This window comes from Macaca thibetana, chromosome 7 (assembly GCF_024542745.1).
Source record: "Macaca thibetana thibetana isolate TM-01 chromosome 7, ASM2454274v1, whole genome shotgun sequence".
NCBI classification, from domain to species: domain Eukaryota; kingdom Metazoa; phylum Chordata; class Mammalia; order Primates; family Cercopithecidae; genus Macaca; species Macaca thibetana.
Window position 1 is genome coordinate 53,248,872 of NC_065584.1, and position 21,669 is coordinate 53,270,540.

Sequence of the window (21,669 nt, forward strand, 5' to 3'; positions counted from 1 at the left end):
AGTGATCCAAGATTGTGCCACTGCACTCCAGCCTGGGAACAGAGGGAGACTCCATCTCAAAACAAACAAACAAAACAAAACAAAACAAAAAACAATGAAATACGCTGTGAAAGCATTACACTATCGCATCCTGTAGTGGTTTCTTCTTTTTGAGAACCCAAAATTTGGTATAAAAATGAGCTCCTTGGTTTCTGGGGTTCTGTTCTGCCTTTCAGCTGTGCTCACCTATTAGTCTTAGAAACTGCATGCTTTCTTGGCCCTGTTCCTTAAAAGGCTCCACTCTAAATCCAGTAATCCAACTTTCAAAATTTACATCTTTAAGGAAATCTCGATGTGTAAGAATGTCTGCTTTTCTTGGCCATCTTAACTTTTACTCATGCCATTTTTTCTTGGTTTGAGTAAAAGGTGAATTCTGTATCTTGTTTCACCTAAGAGTTGTCTTTTGAAAAATGCAAATTTAGGGTTGCCTAGCTGACAATTGTTTAAGGCAGAAAACAGGTAATCAAGAGACTGATAGTCTAAAATGGGAAAGAAAAACTTAAACTGGCAAATGAAAAATGTATAACCCTACTAGACCTGCGTCTGTCTGTGTCTGTGCTTATATGTGGTGTGTGTAATGTTTATATAAAAGAGCTCTAATCAATTGGCTTAAAGAAAATTTAGTGCTTAAATAAAATGTTTGGTCAAAAAAATAAAAGCTTTAATGCATTTTAGTCCACATTATTTTAGTAATCGATGGTAAATACAGACAGTTTTACAAATTATTAATAAAATAAAAACATCTTCAAAATTTAGGCATTTGGTCTAAATTAGGCAGATCAGACACTGTCTTTACTAGATGCTTTAAAGTCATGAACTCCTTCTATTGTTACAGGTAGTTAGACCGGCATGGGTGGGGCAGAAGAGGGCTCTCCCCCACCCACTAGGAACTTGGAGTGATGGTTTGACAATTATCACATTGCCTCTTAAAAGTGATAAATTGGGCGCTGATGCCAGGGAGAGACTATTTCCTAATGGTCCACACCGTTCCACTAAAGTGTTAATTGAATGCAGGCGCCAGCGAGAAACAACTTCTTAGGCATGCCCATTACAAGACAAAATGGCGGCCAGGCGCGGGCAGCTCACACCGGTAATCCCAGCACTTTGGGAGGCCAAGGCAGGCGGATCAGGAGGTCAGGAGATTGAGACCATCCTCGCCAACATGGTGGAACCCTGTCTCTACTAAAAGTACAAAAATTAACTGGGTGTGGTGGTGCATGCCGTAATCACAACTACTCCAGAGGCTGAGGCAGGAGAACTGCTTGAACCAGGCAGTTGGAGGTTGCAGTGAGCTGAGATGGCGCCACTGCACTTCTGCCTGGCAACAGAGCCAGACTCCATCTCAAAAAAAAAAAAAAGAAAAACGAGACAAAATGTTAGAGTATTACTTTGTATTACTTTGGGAGGAGGGGGGACTCCACCGGAAAAAAGAAGAAAGCCTCAGATGGGCATGCATACAACATCCTAAACACACCATGTGTGTGCACTTCCCGGGGTAAGGGGAACACTGCGGGTGTAGACAGCCCACCCTAAAGGAAGAATCGTGGGAAAAGAGCCAGCCTATAAAGGCCCTAGGATCAAGGTTAGATGCTGCCCTTGGTTTCTCAAGGTGCCTGCTTGGCCCTTTTCCAAGTTGTACGTGCCTTCTTTTCTTTCCTTTTCTCACTGTTCTAAAGGTTTTTAATAAAATTTCACTCCTGCTCTGAAACTTGCCTTGGTCTCTACTTCTGCCTCTGCCCCTCAGTTGAATTCTTTCTTCTGGTCTTGGCCTCCCAAAGTGCTGCAAGTACAGGCTTGAGCCACCTCACTTGGCCTGTTATCTTGTTTTGATCCTTTTCAAAAGGCAGTTTATAATCAGCTATAAGACTGATGGACACTCTTAAATATGGTTCTCCGATAACTTTGGAGACTGGGTCATTAGAATAGAGGGAAAAACTTCCAAGGCTCTCATGGAGAGCTAAGGTGTCAAATATCAAGAACAGAAGTTAATTACGTGGACGGAACTAATAAAAGATTAAAACAATCATTTTATTAGTTTTTGCTTGAACTGTTGCTGATCCTTTTTGTTTTGTGGAGTCAAGAAAACTTTTTTTTTCTTTTGAGCTTTTTACGGCTTTTAACAATTGAGTAAGGTATAATCCTGTGAACAAAAATTGGAGCACTTTTTTTTTTTTTTTTTTTTTGGAGATGGAGTCTCACTCTGTCGCCCAGGCTGGAGTGCAATGGCACAATCTTGGCTCACTGCAAGCTCCGCCTCCTGGGTTCACGCCGTTCTCCTGCCTCAGCCTCCCCAGTAGCTGGGACTACAGGCACCCGCCACCACGCCCAAGCATATTTCTTTCTATCTGACTTCTCCAGAATTTGGAAACTATTCCTGAGTATTCTTAACTTATGGCAATATAGTTATTTGCATAATTGCAATAAGAATCTGTTTCTTTGATAACAGAACACAATTGGAAACACTGGTTGTTTTACCAAGGTTTTCACTGAAATGACATGCTTTCAAATATAAATAGACTAGGGAATCAAAGTTGACGTATAGAGCCCATAGGAGTCCGTTAGGAAAACTGGCCTCATAGTCTATGCAGTCCCTATACAGAGTTCCCAATCTGTGGTATGTACAGAATGTCACCTTCTTTTTATTTTTTATTATATTTATTGTGAGACAGGGGATCTTACTCTGTCACCCAGTTACTGCAACCTCTGCATCCCAGGCTCATGCAGTTCTCCCACTTCAGTCTCCTGAGTAGCTGGGACCACAGGTGCACACCACCATGCTCCACTATTTTTTTTTTGTAATTTTTGTAGAGACAGGGTTTCACCATGTTGCCCATGCTGGTCCCGAATTCCTGGGCTCAAGTGATCTGTCTGCTTCGGCCTCCCAAAGTGCTGGGATTACAAGTGTGAGCCACTGCACCCATCCAATAATGTCACTTTCTAACAGGCCCAGAAGCTCCAAGTAATCTTAGGATGTCCAGAGGAGAGGAATGCACCCAGTTTATACAGGTATTTGCAGCCCAGCCTGCTCAAGGCTTTAAAAAGTCTCATCTGAGATTCCTCATGGAAAAAGTTCCAACAAAGTCAATTTAAAAGAGAGCCTGTATGGCAAATAATTATTCTTGCTGCACTTTATACAAATAATAAGGCCAAGTATAATAAAACTAAAACTTATTTTACAAATTGGTCCTACCTTGATTTGTCTCTGATAAAAATGAGAGACTGAAGAGAGAAATATTATAATACACCTGCCGGTAGACTCTAGTCTTTTCTGTTGTTTTTGAGTATTTTTAAAATACTATTTTCTGCTGGGTGTGTGTAGGGAAAGAAAGAGAGATTAGACTGTTACTGTGTCTATGTAGAAAGGGAAGACATAAGAAACTCCATTTTGACCTGTACCTTGAACAATTGCTTTGCTGAGATGCTGTTAATTTGTAACTTTGCCCCAGCCACTTTGCCCCAAATTTGAGTTCACAAAAACATGTGTTGTATGGAATCAAGGTTTAAGGGGATCTAGGGCTGTGCAGGATGTGCCTTGTTAACAAAATGTTTACAAGCAGTATGCTTGGTAAAAGTCATCGCCATTCTCTAGTCTCAATAAACCAGGGGCACAATGCACTGCAAAAAGCCACAGGGACCTCTGCCCTGGAAAGCCGGTTATTGTCCAAGGTTTCCCCCCATGTGATAGCCTGAAATATGGCCTTGTGGGATGAGAAAGACCTGACCGTCCCCAAGCCCGACACCAGTAAAGGGTCTGTGCTGAGGTGGATTAGTGAAAGGGGAAAGCCTCTTGCAGTTGAGATAGAGGAAGGCCACTGTCTTCTGCCTGCCCCTGGGAACTGAATGTCTTGGTATAAAACCCGATTGTACATTTGTTCAATTCTGAGATAGGAGAAAAACCGCCCTATGGCGGGATGTGAGACATATTGGCAGCAATGCTGCTTTGTTACTCTTTACTCCACTGAGATGTTTGCGTGGAGAGAAGTATAAATCTGGCCTATGTGCACATCCAGGCATAGTACCTTCTCTTGAACTTATTCGTGACACAGATTCCTTTGCTCATATGTTTTCTTGCTGACCTTGTCCCCACTATCACCCTGCTCTCCTGATGCATTCCTCTTGCTGAGATAGTGAAAATAGTAATCCATAAATACTGAGGAAACTCAGAGACCGGTGCTGGTGCAGGTCCTTGGTATGCTGAGTGCCCGTGTCCTGGGCCCAGTGTTCTTTCTCTATACTTTGTGTCTTATTTCTTTTCTCAGTCTCTCGTCCCACCTGATGAGATATACCCACAGGTGTGGAGGGGCAGGCCACCCCATCAGTGTGGTGGCTCATGCCTCTAATCTGGTTGTTGCACTAAGTCTGCTTCTGGTACAGAGACTTCTTGATGTTTACTTAGGCAGTGGCCCATAAGAGTGTTCATTGAAGCACCAATCATCATTCATTCATACTTTAATAAATAACTTGTACGGAGAAAAGAGGCTGGGCATGGTGGCTGACACCTGTGATCCCAGCGCTTTGGGAGGCGCGCAGGAAGACTGTTTGTGGCCAGGTGTTCAAGATCAGCTTGGGCAATATAGGGAGACTCTATCTCTACAAAAAAATTTAAAAAATAGCAGGGTGTGTGGTGGCACACGGCTGTAGTCCCAGCTACTCAGGAGGCTGAGGTAGGAGGATTGCTTGAGTCCAGGAGTTTGAGGCTGCTGTGAGCTATAATTGTGCCACCACACTCCAGCCTGGGCAACAGAACAAGACGAGAGAGAGAGAGAGAGAGAGAGAGAGAGAGAGAGAGAGAGAGAGAAATGTGTGTGAGAGAAAGACAGAGAGAAAGGGGGAGGGAGAGAGAGAGAGAATGGGAGAGGGAATGGCGGGAGAAAGAGAGAGAGAGAGTGGGAGAGGGAAGGAGAGGGGGAGAGAGAGATATTAACTAAGTCCTGGAAGGCAGCAATGGTCAGAGGTGGGGTTCTGGAGAGGGTGGGAGGAAAGGAGTTGTGCCTAGATTTGAGGGAGATCAAATTTGGAAGGTAGGCTGCGGTCAGTACACACATTTACCATTGAAAACATTGATGTCACCAGGAACATGCTCTCAGAGCTTGAAGACTGTTACTAAGGTCCGGAGAACTGGCATGACTTTTAAGTATGCACCTTGGGTTTGTTTCTCACTTGCAGCCAGGCAGAGCATCCTCCTGTAGAGGGCGCAGGGAGAAAAAAAAAAAAAGAAAAAAAAATCAGGCGCTCTCATTCTGGCTAATTTTGAGCCGCGCCTCCTGCCGTCCGCCGTCACGTGCCGGCCCGCTGAGGCCGCGTTGATAGGTGGGGGCGACTGGGCCAGGCGCCGGGGCAGGAAGGGAGGCGGCCGCCGTGCCATTCTTAAAGGCGCCCGAGTGAAGGCGACAGGCCGCTGACGGCCGGAAGGAAAATGGTGAGTTGCCGCTGGGAGGGCGGGGGCCAGAGGGCTGGGCGAGCCGACCTGCTGGGCTTTCCGGGTTTCCGGAGCCGGCGGCGGCGGCGGGCAGCGCCCGGGAGGGCTCGGCAGCCGCTTCCGCCCCAGCGGCTGGCCACTGCCCACAGCCAGAGTACTTGGCCTCCGCCGCCGCGCCTCAGGGCAGCATCCTCCAGCCAGGCCCGGGGTGGACCAGCCCAGCTGGCCATGGGACTAGGGTGCTTCCGCGAGCAGGGGGTTTGGGGAGGCCCCTCGAAGGCCCTTCGGGATGGAGGGCTTCAGCTTGTGAGCTGTAGGTTGGAGGGAAAGGAGTCTGCCCCATCGGAGGGCTCCCCCAAATCCCGCTTTCCCTGCCAGGGCCGTGGCCAGGTTCCAGGGGTTGGTGGGCCTCGAGCATCTTCCACCTGGCGGCGTTTTGGGGGAGGACTCGAATTCTGATTGAATTCTCTCAGCCTCACCTTAGCTTCTTTCTGTCTGCTCCTTTCCCTAGCCTCCTACAGAGGATTTCTCCTTATCTTTGCTTTCCTGTGGCAGTTGGAAACCTTTCGACCCAAAGCTTTGGCACTGGGCTTAAAGTAATTGTCAAAAGCTTTAGTTTTGTTGGTTCTGGGGGCTCTGGCTTCTGTTCTTACATGGGATGGACCCCAAGCATAAAAATAAAGTGGAGAATTCAATAAATCGCCATCAAGGATCTTTTGGATCCATCCCATTAGGTTTTTTAATATGCGTAAATTTCATTAGAAACAACAAAACACTGCTCTCTCTGCCCATCCACTCAATTCTGAACCCACTTTCATCGAATAGATCTTGTCATGGTCACTGAATCGAATGGATTCTTTTCAGTTTTCATCTTCTCTGACCTTTCAGCTGCATTCCAGAGTGTTACACTCTCTTGTTTTTGAAGCATTCCCTTCCTTCATTCTTCCCCCTTGGCTTCTGGGATACAGAGCTCCTCCTACTTCTCCTGTTGGTCCGTCTATTTCCCTTGCAGACCATTCTCCTTTCCCTGGACAATGCTCGAAGGAGTCCCTGGTTTCATCCTAATCCTTCATTTTCCATTATGTATTCTTATCCTAAACTATGGCTTCAGTTAACACCTATATTCAGATGACTTGTGAATTTACAGCTCAGAAGACCTTGCTTCTGAGATCCAATCCAGATCTGTATGTACTTTTTTGTTTGTTTGTTTTTCTGAGACAGAGTTTCACTCTTGTTGCCCAGGCTGGAGTGCAATGGCGCGATCTCGGCCGTTGCAACCTCCGCCTCCCGGGTTCAAGCGATTGTCCTATCTCAGCCTCCCAAGTAGCTGGGATTACAGGCATGTGCCACCACGCCCAGCTAATTTTGTTTTGTTTTGTTTTTGTTTGTTTTTTTGAGATGGAGTCTCGCTCTGTCGCCCATGCTAGAATATAGTGGCGCGATCTCGGTTCACTGCAAACTCCTCCTGGGTTCACGCCATTCTCCCGCCTCAGCTCCCAAGTAACTGGGACTACAGGCTCCCGCCACCACGCCCGGCTAATTTTGTTTTTGTATTTTTAGTAGAGACAGGGTTTCACCTTGTTAGCCAGGATGGTCTCGATCTCCTGACCTCGTGATCCGTCCACCTCGGCCTCCCAAAGTGCTGGGATTACAGGTGTAAACCACCTCGCCCAGCCCTAATTTTGTATTTTTGGTAGAAACGGGGTTTCACCATGTTGGCCAAGCTGGTCTGGAACTCCTGACCTCAAGTGATCCACCTGCCTTGTCCTCCCAAAGTGTTGAGATTACAGATGTGAGCCACCGCACCCGGCCCCAGATCTATATATTAATATTTCAATATTTAGTTACCATTCCCTGGGAAGCTTTTCCTCCACTTGGGCGCTTCAGAGCCACCTCAGTTTGTCCAAAGTAGGACTCATGCCCTTTCTCCTCAAACCTGGTCTTCTGTGTGTTATACAAGACAATTTGTTATACAAGCCAGAAGCCTAGGAGTTATCTTGGTAACCCTTTTTTTTTTTTTTTTTTTTTTTTTTGCTTACTCACACCCCACCCCCAACCCCAGTATCCAATCTGTCACCACCTCCTTTGTAGTGGTTAAGAGAGTGAGTTAAGATAGGCTGCCTGGGTTGAATCCTGGCTCCACTAGCTATGTAATTGGGGAAAGATACTTAACCTCTGTAAACCTTAGTTTCTTGCAAAATGGGAGTAATAATAGTATCTGTTTCGTGAGATTGTTTTGAGCATAAAGGGAAATCTATGTAAAGGATATAACAGTGTTACTCTCATAGGGTTTGATACATGTTAACTATTATTAGGACTAAATGGGGATTTTTTGCTATTGAGTTGTTTGAGATCCTTACATATTCTGGTTATTAATCCCTTGTTGAGTGGAGAATTTGCAGATATTTTCTCCCATTCTGTAGGTTGTCTCTTCACTCTGTTTGTTTTCTTTCCTCTCAGAAGCTTTTTAGCTTGATATGATCTCATTTGTCTGCTTTGCTTTAATTGTCTGTGCTTTTGAGGTCTTACTCAAAAAAATCTGCTCAGACCAGTGTTCTGAAGCAATTGCCCAGTGTTTTTTTTCTAGTGGTTTTGTGGTTTCAGGTCTTACATTTAAGTCTTTAACCCATTTTGATTTGATTTTTATGTATGCTGAGAGTTGCAGTCTGTTTGTTTCTGTGTTTTTGTTTTTGTTTTTGAGATGGAGTCTCGCTCTGTCTCCAGGCTGGAGTGCAGTGGTACGATCTCCGCTCACTGCAACCTCCGCCTCCCGGTTTCAAGCGATTCTCTGGCCTCAGCCTCCCAAGTAGCTGGGATTACAGGCGCCAGCCACCACGCCCAGCTAATTTTTGTATTTTTAGTAGACACGGGGTTTCACCATGTTAGCCAGGCTGGTCTCGAACTCCTGACCTCATGATCTGCCCGCCTCGACCTCCGCGCCCAGCCTGAGGTCTGTTTTTCCCAGCACCATTTATTGGAGAGAGTGTCCTTTCCCCAGTGTTTGTTTTTGGTATCTCTGTCCAAAATCAGTTGGCTATAAATGTGTGGATTTACTTCTGAGTTCTCTATTCTGTTTCATTGGCCTGTGTGTGTGTGGTTTTATGCCAGGAGCATGCTGTTTTGGTAACTACTGTTTTGTAGTATATTTTGAAGTACTGCAATGCTTCCAGCTTTGTTCTTCTTGCTCAGGATTACTTTGGTTATTCCCAGTCTTTTGTGTTTTCTTAAAAATTTTAGGATCTTTTCTCTCTTTCTGTTAAGAATGTCATTGCTATTTTGATGGGGATTGCCTTGAATCTGTAGATCACTTTGGGTTAGTATGGACATTTTAACAATATTATGTCTTGTAATCCATGAGCTTGGAATATCTTTCCATTTTTGTATGTTCTCCTCAATTTCTTTCATCAGTGTTTTATAATTTTCATTGTAGAGATCTGTCACTTCTTTGGTTAAATTTATTCCTAGCTCTTTTATAGCTATTGTAAATGAGATTGCTTTCTTGATTTCTTTTTCAGATTGTTTCCTGTTGTTGTATATAAATGCTACTGATTTTTGTATGTTGATTTTGTATCCTAAACTTTACTGAATTCATTTATCAGCTCTAACAGTTTTTTTTTTAATGGAATCTTTAGCTTTTTCTAAATATAAGATCATGTTTTCGTAAACAAGGATAATTTGACTTCTTTTTTTCTAACTTGGATGTCTTTTATTTCTTTCTCATCCCTAACTGCTCTGGCTAGGACTCCCAGTACTATGTTGAATAAAAGTGGTACAATTGGGCATCCTTGTCTTACTCCAGAACTTAGAGGAAAGGCTTTCAGTTTTTCCCCATTTAGTGTGCTGTGCAGTCAGCTGTGGCTTTGTCATATATGGACTTTATTGTTTTGAGGTGTGTTCTTTCTATACCAAATTTGTTTAGGGTTTTTATCATGAAAGGATGTTGAATTTTATCAAATGCTTTTTCAGCATCTCTTGAAATGATATGATTTTTCTTATTCTGTTAATGTAATATATCACATTTATTGATTTGCCCATGTTGAACCATTCTTACATCCCTGGGACAAATTCCACTTGATCATGGTGAATGATCTTTTTAATGTGTTGTTGAATCTGGTTTTCTAGTATTTTGTTAAGGATTTTTGTATCTATGTTCATCAAGGATATTGACCTATAGTTTTCTTTTTTTGTTGTATACTTCTCTGGTTGTGTTATCAGGGTAATGGTGTTCTTGTAGAATGAGCTTGGAGGTATGTTCTCCCCTTCAGTTTTTTTGAATAGTTGAGTAGAAGTGGTGTTTTAAATCTTTGGTAGAATTCAGCAGTGAAGCTGTCAGATACCGAGTTTTTCTTTGATGGGAGACTTTATTGCTGTTTCAGTCTCGTTACTCATTATTGGTTTGTTCAGGTTTTCTATTTCTTCATGGTTCAGTCTTGGTAGATTGTGTGTGTCCAAGAATTTATCCATTGCTTCCAGGTTTTCCATTTTGTTGGAGTGTAGTGTTCATAATGGTCTCTAATGATTCTTTGTATTTCTGTGGTATCAATTGCAATGTTTCTTTTTGTCTCTGCTTTTATTTCTTATGCACATTCTTAGTAGCTCCTTTTTATATCTACATAATCATTTAATTATAATATAAAATATTATTGGTCTTTACTCTTATGCGGTTTTTAACACTTACGTTGCTTGAATTGTTTTTTTCCCCTGTAATTGTGAGGACAAAAAATAATTTATTAATTCTAACTATAATCAGATTATTTTCTTGTTCTTCCTTCACTGTATAAAAATAGTATGCTTGACTTCCTTTCTAACAGCAGACAGTGATTCTTGACTTTCCTCATATTCTTCTCTTCCTCTCCAATTCTGATGACATTGCACATTATTATGTGTCTGTTTTTTGAGACATTCATTAGCCAAAGAGAAAGTTAAAGTGTACCTTACATATATGAGATGAACAGATGTGTAGGATTAAGCAGTGTAGATCCAAAGGTTGGTTGATTTTAAAGTTTTTTTAAGTGTTCATGTATTTCACTTTAATGCTTTCACTTAATTGACATTTGTGAATGTCAGTATGCATTATAAAGGTATTAGGTTTCATAACTTTAACATGTACTTATATTGAAGTCATGGCATTTTATATGTGTTTTTTTTTTCTTTTATAGAGCGAGTCTTTGGTTGTTTGTGATGTTGCTGAAGATTTAGTGGAAAAGCTGAGAAAGTTTCGTTTTCGCAAAGAAACGAACAATGCTGCTATTATAAGTAAGCTAAAAGTGATTGCCTCAAAGTTACATGGTCTTAATTTGTTTTCAATCTTGTAGCTACATTGCATGAACTGCACCGTTAGAAAGCAATGTTACTTCCTCTATTTCATTTCCCCACCACCACCTTTAGATCACTTTAAAAAATAAGTAACAGCTAATTCTAATGTCACAGAACAGAGGTGGATTGTCCCACCTCCCCCATAGTCCTTTTCTCAGCTGCTTGTACAGCTCTGGAGAAGGCGGTCGTCTTGGTCCTTGGGAAATGAGGATTCCCATTTGCAGTGACCTATCCAACCCATCCTTCTTGGGGGACTAAAAATAGCCTGGCCATTCATCCTCAAAAGAAACCTTTGCCTACACCTAAAATGACAAAGTTCAGCATTGTGTGCAGAGTGACTTTGGGCATTATTCCAGTTGTAGACTTGAACTCCGGTTTCAGGAAGAGTACTTTTAAGTGGCACTGGCACTGTCTTCTGAAAATGGAAAGAGTGATTTGCATATTGCTTCTCCCACTGTGAGCTATATCTGACATTATGCAGATTTCCCTTGTATTCATAGGCAGTATTTAATATGTAGGTAGTGATTTAGAAAGATGAGGAAAAGATGAGGGGGTGAAAATGTAAAACTCTAGAGACCATGCTTAACAGAGATGCATCTGGCAGATCTGATATAATCAGAGGTCATGACAACTTGTCATGAATTCTGATTTCATTACAAATAAATACTACAATGTCGACATATGGTTCTTAAAAGTGAAAAAAAAAAATCAAAGTGAAAATGTGTGTTAGTGCTATTTTACTGTAAAAGCTGAAACTATTTGAGATTATATTATATCTCACAAGATTTACTATGAAATTCGTGCAAAACCAAACACAGTCAACTTTGCCAGACCAACAGGAAAGAATAGAGGCATAGAGTATCTAAACTTATTTTGATTTAGCTTTGGATTACATTAGATATATTTGAATATATCTATCACTTCTATTTGGTTATTCACTTTCTCAGAATAATGATACTGTGCCATGAAATCCTGACCTTGGAGAAGCCAGGAATTTTGAGGTTTCTCTATTTTAATCCCTGATCAGGCACTTTTTCCCTTGCAATTCTGACCATGTTGCATATTATTATCTAGAAGTTGCATTTGAGTTACAAAGTTCTTCATATACACAGGAAATGTAAGAAACTGACATAAAGTTCTAAATAAGCAAATTAGGTACTGGGAATTATGGGTAAAAGCTTTTAAAAGCTGACTGCTTGAAAAGCAAAGCTAGCTAATAAACCGTATACTAAAACTGTGAATGAGTTTTATGCTTGTGTTTCTTGATGTTTTACTTTTAGATGTCTGAAAAAAAGGCTGAGATTGTGTGGGTTGGGTGGATCAAGGTCACATTAGAATCCCAGCTTATTCATAATTGATTTTTATTTTAGTGAAGATTGACAAGGATAAACGCCTGGTGGTACTGGATGAGGAGCTTGAGGTTTGTTCAATGAACTAAATACAATTTTCTAGTTAAGTAATTATTATTTCTCAAAAGATGCTATATTAGTTACATGTGCTTCTAAAACGAGTTTTGAACCTCCTTTAAATACATGCTCATTATGCATAAAAGCATGTGCTAATTGTGTAGTATGTTATATTGCTAATTTAACTACCTTCTTTAAAAGCATTAGTGAAGTCCTGTGTAATAAGTGGTATAAGGGCCGGGCGCGGTGGCTCAAGCCTGTAATCCCAGCACTTTGGGAGGCCGAGACGGGCGGATCACGAGGTCAGGAGATTGAGACAATCCTGGCTAACACGGTGAAACCCCGTGTTTACTAAAAATACAAAAAACTAGCCGGGCGAGGTGGCGGCGCCTGTAGTCCCAGCTACTCGGGAGGCTGAGGCAGGAGAATGGCGTAAACCCAGGAAGCGGAGCTTGCAGTGAGCTGAGATCCGGCCACTGCACTCCAGCCTGGGTGACAGAGCGAGACTCCGTCTCAAAAAAAAAAAAAAAAATAAGTGGTATAAGTTGGGGTTGTATACCGAGTAAGAAGTGAGTCAACTTTATAAGTTGCTTCTAAGTTGCTTGACTAGTACATAAAACCTGAAACCCTACAATTTAAATATCTAGTTTGTCAAATTAAGTAACTAGAGTAAAAAGAATTGAGTTCTTTCTTTTGAAATCAGACATTGTTTCTTGCTGCTAAGATACTGGCTTATGTCATTCTGTATTTCCTGACAGCTGGAACATAAGCATACAATCTGTGCCTCCCAGCCCCATATTTAGTTAATAAATGGAGCTAGACCAAGTGGGCAGAAGGAGGCTTTGATTGGATTGAGAATTTAGTAACCCGAGTTTATGTATAATTTAGTAAGATAAAATTTTATTTTGTAGCATGTGGTAATAAATGTATAACTGTTAGTAGAATGGGTGCTTGGTGTATCTCTTAAGGACTTATGGGTAAGAAAATGTTTAAAAGTTGCTTTTCTCTGTGGTGCCAGGGCATTTCACCAGATGAACTTAAAGATGAACTACCTGAACGACAACCTCGATATCCTTTTCTTAGTGCTTTAAAAGATTTATTCTTTAGTGGTCAGACCTGTTTGTGAACTCATTTGTTAAAAATCTGAAAGTATCCTTCTGTGTCATGATCACAGCCAAATTAAAATATGTATGCATATACTAGACTAGGAAAAACGAAAAGTTGGTTTATTCATGGGATGAATAATTTTCTTTTTTAAACTATTTCCTTTATTATAACATGTGTACAATACAAATTGAGAAGAAAATAATCTGTATTAAACCAGTACTTTAAAAAGTTATTTTTTTGAGAGATTATGTGATTTTATAACTTATCCTTGGGACCCATTTAATTTTGTGGAAAGATAGTAATAAAGATGTGGCCTAAAAGAATAGGACAGAAACTTGTAGCTCAGTAGCTCCGCAGGTGTTGGTAAATACCTGTCTCAGAGCAGTAACTTTAGTTTCTTTAACTTGAGAAAAACCTTCATTGTGTATAGTTATAAATATCAACATGATGATGGAAGAGTTTCATATCCTCTGTGCTTTATTTTCTCCAGTCCTGTTGGTAAGTGAATTTCTTTAAATAACATATATTTGGCTTAGATCCGATTAAGCCATTTTATACTAGACAAATTTTATGCTGTTTTTAAAGATGGACAGTGTCGAATAACCTAAATTGAGGAGGGTCTGTGTCTGTGTATGTCCATGTGCCTGTGTGCATGCATCCCTAGAAAGAATGAAGCATCATCTCTTAGAACTTATTTTCTTAGGATAAATTTCTAGACATGTAATTGTTGACTCAAATCACACATATATTTTAAGGATTTTGAAACGTGATGACATTTTAATATATCAGAAGTATTTTCTTTTTATATTTTAATCTTATAAAAATGTGAACTTCACATATAATTGTATGTATTTGTGTTTCTTTTAAATAGTAGTTAACAGTGATATGCTTATAATATTGAGAATGGTCCTAGAGTAATTTACATTGGGTATTAAAATAGGTTACTGGTATTTAAGGAATTCATTATCACCAGAACTTCTGTCACCACTGTTCAGGCCCACAATAAAAACTGCACTCACTGAGCTATTCTCCAAACTTTATAATTTGCATCATTTACTTAGCACTCAAAATACACTGCAGTATATTTTTAACTTAATGTATCAGCAGAGAGAAGCTTTTGTCAGAGCAGATCTCCCTGCCCTACTGGTCCACTACCATCCCAAAACCTCGTGTATTTTAGTCATCCATAAAATTTATCTTGATATTTAGTGTCAAAGTTAAGATAGTGCAGAAAGTTTTTAATTGTTTGCAAGGCTCTAAAAGTCAGGATCTACAAATGTCTAGAATCTTTATTTTTGCCAACCTGTAGACTTGTTCTTGTTTATTTATAACTTAACTGTCTCTTTCTGTAGGCAGTGTGCAGTGTAAGACTCAAAATGCAACCCATACACATTCTGTAAACTCAATAGCAAAGGAAATCCTAAATGTGTCATTTTTAAAAAATGAAAATAATGATAACCCATAACTTTCTCAAAATCTGTGTCTCATTTCTGCACTAATCTCTCTTTTCCAGGATGTAAGCCTGAACAACAGATGATGTATGCTGGGAGTAAGAATAAGCTAGTCCAGACAGCTGAACTAACCAAGGTGGTATTTATATTTGACTTGTTGAGACAATATTTTCCTTTAGACTATAAAGCAATAGCTAAAATAGTCTAAAGGAGTATTTTTTATGCAGGTGAAGGTTATTTAGACCAGATTAGTAAGTTAGCCAAAGCTTTTTGTTAACTGGAAATAGAACAAGATAGAAGCATTTGAACCAAAGTGTATTTTTTGAGTAAGTTGATTGGAAGAAATCACATTCAAAATATAGGCAGTTTTAGAAAGCCACTGTAACTGTTAAATCTATTGAAAGTTATTTTATCTGCCATAAGATAATTTCTAATAGATAAAGGTCAACATTGAAGTTTCTCAGAACCCTTTACCATAGTCTAAAATGAACCGCGTTCTGTGCTGGAATTCAGTATTATGCAGTTAATTGTATTTTTCCAAATATAAAATTGTTAAGAATATTAATAAAGTTAGAACATTCTGTTTTATATGAGAACTTGCTTTAAGATTTAATATGTCCCTATTTTATGGTATTTTTGAAAGTTAAAGGTAAGAGAGGTACTTGGCTCTCAGACTTTATTTAACTTCCACATATTAGTTTGAGTTAAAAAGGTATATGCACGTAAGGTTTTGAAATAGAATATTATATTGCTAAAACTGTGTCAGACAATATTTCAAGTTTTATTTTAAGAACAGCATCAGTATTTTCCCCTTGGGTGCTTAATAATCAACTCTGGAATGCCTTTAAGTGCCCTCTGCTGTTTCCCCTTAGCCCATGTGATTGTTACCACTGCTTTATAGACATTACTTTTTCCTAATTTGTAACACAGGAGCACTGGAGTTGCTCTAACGGTTTGGGCAGTTAAGAAGGAGCTGTTACCAGCCTCGAGTCCGTTCTAATCCTGGGAATGCCCTACAGTGCTGAAGTTGAGACAGTACAGTTTACAAGTTACTTTTACAGATAATCTCATTGAATCCTTACAACAGCCCTGTGAGGTATTCTGTAGATAGGAAAACAGACCTAGCGGATGAATGACTTGCTCAGGATCTATCTAGGACTTAGGATTCACATCTGGCTCCAAATCCCGTCCTTTCTGCTGTAATACATTGCTTTTCTATAGGCATTATACTTTCTGGGCCTGATTCAGATTCTTGATAGAGATTTGTGACTGATCTCCATCCGATATTTCCATTTGACATTCAGACTCCGGAATACCAGCGTATGTTCCTCAGTTCCTCACTAGATTGATTTTAGTTGTGTATACTTGGGATGTCTTCCAGGAAATAAGATTTACAGAACTGCTCTTTTAGACTATTTGTAGATTTGTGCTTTTGAGAGAGTTTTGGTTTAATGCTGTCTTGATGGCTGTACTTTGATAACTGAGTACTTAGCATTTAAAAGAAGTGAAGTACTACCTAAAAGGTATATCTGATTTATACAGGTTAAGTCATAAACAATGAAAGCAAGCAGAATTTGGTGTTTAATACTCAAATATATAACCAAAAATAATTTGGGATATAATACTCAAATATAAAATATTTTTTTAATATATAAAAAATCCTCAGATATTTGCCTTTTGTTTTGGAATGTCAGAGTATGACCTAATTTTTTTTTTTCAAAGGTGTTTGAAATAAGAAATACTGAAGACCTAACTGAAGAATGGTTACGTGAGAAACTTGGATTTTTCCACTAATGTGAACTTCTGTGTTTCTAAAGTATTTATGTATTAACCTGACCGTACTGGAACCAGACATAAATACTTATTTATGCCTAAAAATGCACTGTTACTTACAGTTTGTTTCCTGCAGTAAAGAAAAATTCTTCATTTGTGCAAAGTTTGAACAAAGAGGAAATCATCTTCATAGTAATGAAACTTTGTAAAGTGTTTCCTTATATTGGTAATTGTTAGGTGGACTACTTTTCTCCAGGGACTTTTTGCACTCTTGTGACTAATTTCTATAACTTATGGTTCAGCATTTGTTACTATTTACAGACACCATTGGAAAGTGGATATATTAGATTGTGAGAGACAACAGTTGCCTCCTTTTGACAAATACTGGATATTAGCAGTTTATTTATGAAAATAGCATATTATCACTTGTCAAATCATTGAAATTCATTTGGGGTCAAAGACTTGAGTGACCCAGTATTGAGCCATGAAATAATTTCGTGTAACCTGCATTACAAGTACGTTCATGAATTCTGTATCTTCTTTGGTTTCCTGTGTCTTTTTAATCAAGTCTAGAAACTGTGTTCATCAATCACTCAGTTTTAAGGTTGGGGAGTTAGATTTTAAGATAGAATTATGACTGTTAGCTTTTCTTCTTATGGAAAATAGCATCTTAGTCTTAGAAATCAGTGGTTTGTAATAATCAAGGGCTTCATTCCTTTTATGTCATTTCTAGACAGTTTTGAATCTAGGTTAATAACACTTTATTTATAAAGCACCTCTTAATGTCCTGTGAACACTAATTATTTTAAATGTGTTAATACTGTGCCTTTGATTTGTTAGCTTTAAAGTTAGTTTAAGACTTTTACACTGCCAGTATTCCAGATTTGGTGAAAATAATACTTTTTTAAAGGGTCCAAATAAAATAATTTTCTAATGTGTATATCTGAAATTTGTAATAAAATCAACTTCATATTTTAAAAATTCCAACTATCTGCTTGCATTGATGAATATATGGCAGTTGAGAGTTATAATTTTGGGTATACTCGTGATTAGTTTTGTGCCATAGGAAAAAATTATCTTAAAACTTTGGCCATAGTTAATAACATTAACACTTCAATAGCAATCACATCTTATATCCTAAATGTCAGAAGATATTCTGAACTGGATCCCTGAATAGTTAACTAAACCAGTCTTGTTAGATGATGGTACTCTTGGCATAAAGCAAGGATTCTGATATTTGGCATACTTGTAAAAACAAATACATAAGTAACCACTGAACATGAATTTGATAATAGGTCTAGAAACTCTAAAGACTAACCAAACTTGGTGCGTGTATTCTTATATTAAGAATATCTTAGTCATCTCAAAACTAGCAAAATTTAAATTTTGGCATGTTTTCCATTCATATGTTCTTTGCATTTTATTTTTGAGGTTTCTGTGAGAAGTAAAGATAGTTGGAATTTTCGCGATATTGAATAGAACATCTTCTGTTCCCAACACTGTTTGGCTTCACTAATTTAGAAGTCAGGAAGCAATAGAAAGTTGGAGATGAGGAAGTGCTAGAGTAGGTGTTTGTTTTGGTTCTTGGAGGGAAAGGATTCTTTTTTCCAATATCCAGAGAGAGAGAAAGCTCACCCAGGAAGTTTAAGAATTCTTTAAACAGGTATTTTGATGTTGGTGAATAACATGTATATAATTCTGTGGAAATGCAAATGTAATCCAAGTGAGTGGAGAGTGTTTTTAATGTTTTTGAATGAAGGAAATGAGGTTTTGTTTCACCTGATTTGCAGCAATAAGAGAAACTAGTGCTGCAAGAATGTATTTTTTAATGAAGTTCCTTATTTTGTCTTGCATGTTTTAGTTTTGTTTGTTTTTAAATTTGGAGGTCCTCCATAATGTCAGATAATGTTGACCTGCCATACACTAGAACTCTTAGTTCCCCTACTCTCTTTAACAGGAGCAAAGAGCTGTGATAAACCATGCTTTTTTGAGCTTGTCTGACTCCTAATTAATAATATGTTTTTTTCAAGACAACAGATTGAGGTTAGAGGATCAGTAGGACATTTTTATTCCATCTGTTCTATGGGGAGATTTTACAAATCCCATGCTCTAAAGTGTTCTCAAACATTTGTATAGATTTCCCTTTCATCTTACTAAATTTTGCACTGTTCTTTTCGAGTATGTTTCCTATTTAGTGTCTCTTTTTCTGCCGTTTCCCAAATAATAACTCCGTATTTCATAATTGCAGTTTTTACATTCCGTATCTTTCTAGTACAACCATTCCCATTCAGCCTTAAATCTTAATCCATTTTGGCAGCAGCTTTTTTCCTGGGACCCTCCTTTGTGGTCTTCTAAGTCAGTTTTGAAATTGTTGGCCCTGCATAAGTTCTGCATAGCATCTAATGTCAAAATAGAACCAACTGGTAATCACAGTATTATTTAGTATGGTTTCCATGACAACAAAAAACATATGAAGAAAACTTCTCAGGTTACTATGCTGAAATTCCAAAATGTCTGAGTTTTGAATAGTGATCACTTTGTTCTGGTACTGATGCAATTATATTAGGAAAAAAGTTGGTTGACTGTTTGTGTTTAATTGACTTCTAAAATAAATGTTCAAATTGTCTAGTTCTAAAAGTTTACTAAATGCCTAGTGCAGTTAAACATACTCTTGTTTAAGAGCGTGTTGCTAAATTTTTTACTGTCATTACTAAATCTGTGTAGCAAAATGTGTGTCAGCACTTTTCCCTCCCTTTTTATCTCCTATTTTCAGGAGTCAAATGTAGCCATAAACTGTATCCTTGTCTGACACGTTAGCTAAAAATTTCCAGTTAGGGGAGTTTATTGCCAAATTAAATTTGGCCGTTTCCCCCCAACCCATATAGATATTAAGGAAGGTGTACTTAAAAAAGTGTTTGGACTACTTTTAAAACCTGAGCAATGTCATTAATCCATATGTGGACTAGTGATGAATAGATATTTTCATAAGAGTTTAAATGCTGATATTTGGTGGAAGTAGAGAGTAACTCGTATTCTTTCAATTCAAGTATTCTTACTATGGTTGCTTTCCCTATTTGTTCAATAGACTGATAATACTGGAATCTATAGAGTTTGAGCCATTACAACTTTTGTGAGGATGTGTTTCAAACATTTCTGGACAAATCTTATTTTGTATTTCTGGAAGAATGTAATAATCTTCTAGACCGCTCAAAATCAATGGTCCCAAGCTGAATATTCTTGAGAAATTTGTTTTTATTATGCCATTTGACATTTCAAATCAGTGCTCATATACAGTAAGCTTGTGATAGAAATTGTATTTTCTTGCTTTTTGGAGTATAATTCATATAAATATAATTACTTGAATATTGTTTGAGATCATTAACATGCCAGGGCAGTTCCCACTGATTTAGATGGTCCAATATAATCTCATTCAGGAGGCTTGAAACATTAATGGTTTAGTCTTGTGAATTTTAACAGTTCTCTGTCATCATTTAACAAAACCAACAACTGGCACAGCTTCTTAAGCTGTGGTTTCAGTCTCTGCTAGTTCATATTGCATGTTTATTTTGGACAGTCTTTTGTTAAGCATGGTGCTTGTACTGGTTTAAATAAAATGTTAACATTAAAAGACTTCCAGCTTTTCTTTTTTTACTCACCTCTTTCCCCCTGTGGAGTTACTGGTGTCTACCTGGCTAGATTTGTGTGAGCCATAAACTTTATCTGGCCAAACTGAGAGGCAAAATAAACAAGAGTCATTTGGCAGCTTCGTGGAAGGAGAAGATAAGTTATAAAAATTTTTAAAACTTGGTCTGATGCTAAAATGTAGAAAATGTCAGTAAACAATAGTAGGGACAGAGAGAGCTATTTCAAACGATGAATGCTTGCTTTCAAAGAATTAGAAGTTAGGAGAGCTGCATACTTCCTAAGAAATCAAATTGAAGGGTTTTTTTTGAATATAGTTTATCACTATGTATTAAACACCCATTGACAACCCGTCCTACCTTTATTACCAACTGTACTATATGGTATGTATTTAATAGGTGTCTACTGAATGAATACAAATCACTAATAACATAGTTTTTAGAGTTTGCCATGTACTTCCTGTGATTGGGTATGTTGTAAGTCACAATTTGTTATGATTATGAAAGGAGTAGTTTATGCCTTCCTGTCTTTAAGAATTTCACGAGGAGAATTGGCCCAAGCATGGGAACATTTATATCTTCCTTATTTATCAGATTTGGCCACTAACCTACTCAAACAGCCAGCTCTTAAATTTCACTAAATAATACCTATTGTCTTTTTGTCCTTTTCACTTTTCAGCAGGAAGAAGCATTTGTAAGCACTTAGCCTCTGAGTATGGGCGCATTCTTGTAACCACCCAATGGGTTGTCCTTGCCTGCTGCCCAGACAGAGCCAATTTATTAAGACAGGAGAACTGCAATAAAGAATTTTTAATTCACACAGAGCTGGCTATATGGAAGACCTGAGTTTTATTACCCAAATCAGTGTCCCCCAAAATTCTGGGATTGGAGTTTTTAAGGATAATTTGGTGGGTAGGGGGTTGGGAAGTGAGGAGTGCTGATTGGTCGGATCAGAGATGAAATTGTAGGGGGTCAAGTGGGTTTTTCTTGCTGTCTTCTGTTCCTAGGTGGGATCACAGAACTGGTTGAGCCAGATTACCGGCTCAAAATAGGCTCAGCCCTGTGGTGCGTCAGAACACAGGGTCTGCAGAATATCTCAAGCACTGATCCTTATGTTTTACAACAGTGATTTTTATCCCCAGGAACAATTTGGGGAGGTTCCAGAATCATGCAGCCTCAGCTGCGGTGACTCCTAAATTATTATTTCTAATCTTGTAGCTAATTTATTAGTCCTACAAAGGCAGACTGGTCCCCAGGCAAGAAGGGAGGCTTATTTCAGGAAAGGGCTGTTATCATCTTTCTTTCAAAGTTAAACTATAAACTAAATTCTTCCCAAAGTTAGTTCGGCCCATGCCCAGGAATAAACCAGGACAGCTTGGAGGTTAGAAGCAGGATGGAGTCGATTAGATCAGGCCTCTTTCACTGTCCTAATTTTCTCATTGTTAGAATTTTTGCAAAGGCAGTTTTGCACTCATTTGCATGAGGGTGCACCCTGAGTGGATACCGTATCCTTGTAT

The 21,669-nt window shown here is 38.8% G+C and overlaps 2 protein-coding genes across 2 annotated transcripts in view; one reads left to right on the top strand and one right to left on the bottom strand.

The window, feature by feature from the left end:
* Window positions 1-21,669, bottom strand: part of CGRRF1 (cell growth regulator with ring finger domain 1) — a 1,085,659-nt gene that overhangs the window by 53,131 nt on the left and 1,010,859 nt on the right. The window lies entirely within an intron of this gene.
* On the top strand, window positions 5,334-20,139 carry GMFB (glia maturation factor beta). Its single transcript, XM_050798279.1, has 7 exons — window positions 5,334-5,458; window positions 10,618-10,714; window positions 12,145-12,194; window positions 13,199-13,248; window positions 13,703-13,785; window positions 14,801-14,874; window positions 16,461-20,139. The coding sequence occupies exons 1-7, from the start codon at window positions 5,456-5,458 to the stop codon at window positions 16,530-16,532; spliced, it is 429 nt and encodes a 142-aa protein (XP_050654236.1). The 5' UTR covers window positions 5,334-5,455; the 3' UTR covers window positions 16,533-20,139.